The 6,813-nt window shown below is 37.8% G+C and overlaps 1 protein-coding gene across 1 annotated transcript; it reads left to right on the forward strand.

The window, feature by feature from the left end:
* Positions 1–332: 332 nt before the first annotated feature.
* On the forward strand, positions 333–6,429 carry LOC149837820 (small ribosomal subunit protein eS10z-like). Its single transcript, XM_090007500.1, has 5 exons — positions 333–451; positions 541–589; positions 703–982; positions 1,199–1,328; positions 6,146–6,429. Exons 1-5 carry the CDS (start codon positions 449–451, stop codon positions 6,224–6,226), a joined length of 543 nt encoding a protein of 180 aa, XP_089863626.1. The 5' UTR covers positions 333–448; the 3' UTR covers positions 6,227–6,429.
* Positions 6,430–6,813: the final 384 nt, after the last annotated feature.

Consider the following 6,813-nt stretch of genomic DNA (forward strand, 5'->3'; position numbering starts at 1 on the left):
ATCAGACACTTTCACAACTCATAGCTGGATATGAAATCTTTTTTCTTAGATGGGTAGTCTAAACAAGATCCAAAAGTACAGTAAAGTCCGAATCATACTTTTGTGGTTGAACTTTGTCGAGTTCAATTCTGAATCCAGTTTAATATCACTCACTAGACCTATATTCATATCCATTTAATTAAGTCGGATTCAATCGGATATCGGATAAAATCCGACCATATTGGACACGTTACGTTCGGATCTGGATTAGAACTCAGATTACGTTCCGGCCCTTTACCTGATCCGTCAGGCACATCTACTTATGAGGCCTAGGGTTTCCTTGAAACCCCTCATTTTTTTTCATCAGAGGGCGGCCACAGAGATAGCTTTCTCACGGTAGGGTTCGTTCCTCTGAGATCTCTCCCGGGAACATAGACTACTCTCCTTCCTCCCTCCCCTCCTTCCCAAAATGGTAAGATCCTCTTCTCCTTCTCCCTATCTTTTTTTACTGTTTTTACTCTCTGTGTGGTGATCTCTGTGCTTCTTTTTCTTTTGCTTCAGTTGATCCCTAAGAAGAACAGGAACGAGGTCTACAAGTACCTCTTCCAAGGTATGCCGCTTCTTCTTTTGTTTCCCTTTCGCCGAATTCCGGATTCGGATAGAGCTACTGCGTTTTTTATTTCCTCTGAAAATTTGGGTCCCTGTTTCTGTTTCGGGAATCAGAGGGCGTTCTCTACGCGAAGAAGGATTTCAACCTACCGAAGCACCCCGAGATCGATGTCCCCAACCTCCAGGTCATCAAGTTGATGCAGAGCTTCAAGTCCAAGGAGTATGTGAGGGAAACCTTCTCGTGGATGTACTACTACTGGTACCTCACCAACGACGGCATCGAGTACCTGAGGACCTATTTGAATCTTCCGTCCGAGATCGTGCCCGCGACCTTGAAGAAGTCCGTGAAGCCCCTCGGGAGGCCCATGGGCGGTCCGGGCGGGGATAGGCCCAGGTAACGCAATGAGTGCCCGCCTTTTCGATTTTTTTGATTCTTTGCAGTATTCGTCAATCTGCGCCTGCCTGCGCTGCTCGCTTTTTTGGGTTTGATTGAAATTGTTGGTGTTAGGTTAAATTTGTTGTTGTTTTGGGGTTTTGGTTGTGGCACGTGATGGGAGTGTATTTTCTTATAGATTGTGTCTTGGTTTTGCTTATTTTTTATCGAATGCAGAGGTCCTCCACGATTTGAGGGCGACAGACCGAGGTTCGGTGATCGTGATGGATACCGTGGCGGCCCTCGTGGGGGTGGTGAATTTGGTGACAAGGGTGGAGCCCCGCCTGAGTTCCAGCCTTCCTTCAGGGTAATTGCATCATGTTCTTTTCTCGTATTCCCCTCAGTTCAGTTCCTAAATTTGAGTTTCTTGTTGACTAAAGAAAGGAGTAAACAACTTTGTTGTGGTATGTGAAGCTAAAATTTCTGCTTCCACTAGCCAATTAGTGGAGGGTCCAGAGTAATATCTTATTTGTGGTGGAATTAGGCAACCCAAACTTTATTTATCAAAAAATAATATTTATGGTGCCATTAAAACTAAATGTGAGAATAATAAAAGAAGGGTACAGCTCATTGTTTCTTAAAATTAGGATAAAATTTGTTACTGCATACCTAATAACCCTCAAATATCACTAATGAAAAGCAAAAGTCAAGTGACTCATAGGTTTTCATGCCATTTTTAAATCCTTGTAATGGAAAATAAACTTTCACCACACTAAGCTTGCATCAACTTAATCGGTGTTTGATAGATGAATAGATAGATAGTTTTTTTTTGTTATATATATTCCAAACATATCTTGATTCATTGAGGAACTTTCTCTTAGTTGGTGTTTTCTTTAACTTATTGGATCAAAGGCGTAAAATTTTCCTCATTGAGTTTAACTAAACTGAAACCACTGATCTTCTTGATCATTTATGTATGTCTCTGTATTTTGATGGAATTTTACTGCAGTTCTTTCGAAAAGGTTATTCAGTTATTTGTTTAACCTTTTTCACATAGAAAACAGATTGAAATGAGGTGGATATGATGCAGGATTGTCAAGTTTGAAGCTAAGATATGATAGGTGTATTGTTTGTTTTTCTTATGACATTTTGATTGTGGGATTTCTTTGGATTGCCTTGGCTCATTCATGGGATTCTGTCTTTGTATTGTTATAATGGCATTTAAAGGCACCCTCGGGAAAATGAGGGAAGCAAAGTTGGCTTCGCCTATAGGAAGAATCTAAAAATAATGGAGGATTTTCACCTAGTTTTAAAATTTAAATTCTAGTTCTTCTGTAACTTTTTTCTTAATCCTTTAACCTTAGGGAAAACATTTCAATGGAACTGATTTTAATTAAGTAAATAATGTTTATTAGAAATAAAAGATGTCATTGGAGCTAAGTCATGCGGGCTCAGCTATAAGGTCGATGCACCCGCATCGACATGCCCCGACACGGGTGCAGCTTCAGACATGGGGCAGACACGGTCAACCAAGTGTCGGATTCGGTTGACGCATCAAGGCTAAGTCCATCCACATTTTGGACTTGGTCAACTTTGACCGAGTCTATTTTTGTCTATTTTTAGGGCAAAAGACGTATAAAAACTAAAAAAAATCAATTTATATATATATATATATAGTCAAGTCTTATTATTGTTATATATATAGCTGTGTCCCCGTGTCCAAAATTTTTGAAATTGCTCTGCACCCATACCCGCACCGGCATCCACACCCATGTGGCATAGCATTGGAGGAGATTGAGGTGTTGATGACTTATGAAGGAGCAACTAGCACAAGAGACAGAAGTTTTAGATTTGAGATAGTTATGATATAAGGAGTCTCTTAACTTAACAGTTTCATTCATTCTATGTGTATCATGTCCTTTCAAAAACGAATCTGAATATGCAATAAAAGAGATGGATGCATTCAAATTTGTTATTCTTTCTGATCGTGGTTCATGAAAATGCACATTGTTTAGAGTCTCATAGCTGCGGAAAACTTTTGTTGTGATCATCCTTGTCTTCTGTGTACTTTGATGGCTTTTTCCATGCCATCCAAGAGGGGAAAAGAGAGATTTAGGGCATGTTTGCTTACACTGCTTCTAGAATCATTTTCTCGTGTGACTACCAACATGATAAAATGGTTCTGTTATAGTTGTTTGAGAGAAAGCGGCGTTAGAAAATGATTCTTCAACTCAGAGGGAAAATATGTCACATGGTTGACCCCCTGATTCAGTATCTTGGGTGTGTACGATTCTCACATGATTCCAGATTCATTCCTCAAAGTGCTTCTAGATGTGCTCTTAATGTAAGTTTAGACTTAGTCATTCACATTCATCTTTAATAACCATGTGCTTTGATGAAATTCTTTCTGCTTCCCAAATACTTCCCATTTTTTGCAGTGTTTTAAAACTCGCCGAGTCAACTTGTTGACTCGGCTCGGCTCGGCCCTCCAGCGAGTCAACCCGGCAAGGCAAACTCGGTTTGCCAAAACTCGGGCTTGACTCGGCCTGACTCGGCTTGACTCGGCCTGACTCGGTTTGACTCGGCCTGACTCGGGCGAGTTTTGGGATGTTTGAAATTTGTTTTTTGAGTTTCAAATTACAGTTTCGAAATATATAAGTACATATATTTTAACAAGGGTTACGCCCAGATTTTGTATAAAAAAGAAAATAAAAATCATTTAAAGATAAAAAAGCATTTAAATCCATAGAATAAAATCGCCATGTTGTTCGAACTACTGTTCACCCTGTGTTATCAACTTATTCTAGTAAAATATTTTAAAGAAATGATTCTCACTATATATGAAGGGTCAACTGTGCCTATGGGAAGTCACATTTAGGTTTCATCATCCATTTGTTATGTGAACAAGCATTGTACATATTCAAATATTAGTAGTCTTTTTATAGTTGTGCCATTAATATATTTCCTGCATAGTTTTATACATGAGAAAATTGCTTATTTATGTTGATATTGGGCATTCTGTAAACTTTCAATATGCACATATATCCCTATTTTACATTTATGGATTTGTTAGAGAGGGAATTAAAACTTTTAAAACAAGCTAGCATATATGATTGGCCATTTTAGGAACCTTAGGTAGTAGCAGACTGAACTCATGGTGACCAAATCCTCTAATTCAAGTCATGAATTAGTCAAAGTGCTTGTATAGATATCAAATTCAATTATTCAAGCAAACCTCTATAGCTCTTTGCAGTTGTTTTTATATTCTTACAGATATTTGGAGACTATGTTTACTCAAAAACATGGTTTCAGACAAATTATATATTGTTTTTCTTTTAAAATCAAAAGTTAACAAAACCCGGTCCGAGTCACCGAGTTGACCCGCTGAGTCACGAGTCAATAAAGAACGAGTCGAGTTCCGAGTCACGGGTTTTAAAACCTTGATTTTTTGCATTATTATATCCAGAATTTGGCAGTACATGAAACAGAAAAACTCCATAAAAGAATGAAGGCATGGTTGACAATGTTTGCATTAAAAAAATGTATTTAAAAAAGTCATAAATGAATTATGAGAAAATCACAAATAAAGTTGGTTTTAATTTTATCAAATGGGTAAAAATGAACAACTTTATGAAGATTTACACCCGCATCGACACGCCCCGACACGGGTGCAGCTTCGGACATGGGGCGGACACGGTCAACCAAGTGTCGGATTCAGTCGATGCACCAGAGCCAAGTCCATCCACATTTTTTGGACTCGGTCAACTTTGACTGAGTCTATTTTTGTCCATTTTTAGGTCAAAAGACGTATAAAAACTAAAAAAAAATCAAATTATATATATATAGTCAAGTCTTATTATTGTTATATATATATAGCCGTGTCCTCGTGTCCAAATTTTTTGAAATTGCTCTGCACCCATACCCGCACCCGCATCCGCACCCATGTGGCATAACATTGGAGGAGATTGAGGTGTTGATGACTTATGAAGGAACAACTAGCACAAGAGACAAAAGTTTTAGATTTGAGATAGTTATGATATAAGGAGTCTCTTAACTTAACAGTTTCATTCATTCTATGTGTATCATGTCCTTTCAAAAACGAATCTGAACATGCAATAAAAGAGATGGATGCATTCAAATTTGTTATTCTTTCTGACCGTGGTTCATGAAAATGCACATTGTTTAGACTCTCATAGTTGTGGAAAACTTTCGTTGTGATCATCCTTGTCTTCTGTGCACTTTGATGGTTTTTTCCATGCCATCCAAGAGGGGAAAAGAGAGATTTAGGGCATGTTTGCTTACACCGTTTCTAGAATCATTTTCTCGTGTGACTGCAAACATGAGAAAATGGTTCTGTTATAGTTGTTTGAGAGAAAGCGGCATTAGAAAATGATTCTTCAACTCAGAGGGAAAATATGTCACATGGTTGACCCCCTGATTCAGTATCTTGGGTGTGTACGATTCTCACATGATTCCAGATTCATTCCTCAAAGTGCTTCTAGATGTGCCCTTAATGTAAGTTTAGACTTAGTCATTCACATTCATCTTTAATAACCATGTGCTTTGATGAAATTCTTTCTGCTTCCCAAATACTTCCCATTTTTGTGTTATTATATCCAGAATTTGGCAGTACATGAAACAGAAAAACTCCATAAAAGAATGAAGGCATGATTGACAATGTTTGCATTAAAAAAATGTATTTGAAAAAGTCATAAATGAATTATGAGAAAATCACAAATAAAGTTGGTTTTAATTTTATCAAATGGGTAAAAATGAACAACTTTATGAAGATTTACAGGTTTAGTAACTTTGGGCAATCAAAGTTGCAACATGATTTGATTCTCGATTCAGCGAATTGGTTCCATATGAGAGTATTTTTTAGAAAATGTCTTCTGTGTTCTAAAAGACTGGAAAACATCATGCTTCATTTTTTTTATCTCGGATTTTGAGAATTTTATTAAAGAAACATGTTTAAATGGAGTTTCACTTTCTATGTCTATACGTTAGTCAGGTGATTAGTGGAAAAGTATAATCTCTGTAACCTCTGACTGAGTTATATAAAGGTGTATGGCTCTATTGGAAAGATTGCTTTACAATCATTTGTTTATTTGCTATATAGCTGGGGTTACAGAAAAACATGGAAGACATTGAACCACTGATTTATTGCCTTTTGATTTGCTCTAGGGTGGTGCGGGTGGACGACCTGGGTTTGGAAGAGGTGGCGGTGGTTATGGTGGAGGTCCTGCATCCAGTTCTCTTGCTTAGGCAAATTAATTTCATGCTCTGTTCCATCTTGCATTTGCATCCAAATACTGTTGGAAATTTTGTAGGGATTTTATTTGCATTTAGAAAGATTTTATATTATCTTAGGCTTGCAGCATGAAAACTTTGGACTGTGGTCTTTTGCTTCTGGTTCCTGTCTGATTGGATATATAGTCTTAAATTTGTTTTGCTTTTGTAACATTCAATGAATGGCAGTTTTAGACCTGAATTATGATCTGCCGTGTTCATTTTGATGTCGTTGCCTTTGTAACATTCAGGCTGCGTTTGAGAACCTTGGATCTCATATCCGAGGATCTGAAATGTGGCTTTTGCTTGGATCCCATGATCCAAGGTTCTAGATCGACTTATTTGAAATCCTCACTTTTTTAGGATTTCTGATGCAGAAGTATAAAGAACCTGAGTTCTAGAAATCCTTGATTCTCAAAACCAAGGATTAAGATCCTTCGGTTTGAGGACAGAGGGTCTCATGCATGGTCTCAATGTGTGGCAGTCTGGTTGGACATTAATTAGGCTGGTCAAGATGCATTTCTCTGTGAGCTTCATAGGAGAATGCTCTTTTGAAGTAGGAT

This window comes from Nuphar pumila, chromosome 5 (assembly GCF_984573655.1).
Source record: "Nuphar pumila chromosome 5, dmNupPumi1.hap1.1, whole genome shotgun sequence".
Classification (NCBI taxonomy): domain Eukaryota; kingdom Viridiplantae; phylum Streptophyta; class Magnoliopsida; order Nymphaeales; family Nymphaeaceae; genus Nuphar; species Nuphar pumila.

Excerpts from the sequence above, each read along its gene's own strand:
- LOC149837820 (XM_090007500.1), top strand. Across the intron at positions 983-1,198 it reads CCGGGCGGGGATAGGCCCAG|AGGTCCTCCACGATTTGAGG; the intron begins GTAACGCAATGA and ends TATCGAATGCAG. Across the intron at positions 1,329-6,145 it reads AGTTCCAGCCTTCCTTCAGG|GGTGGTGCGGGTGGACGACC; the intron begins GTAATTGCATCA and ends GATTTGCTCTAG.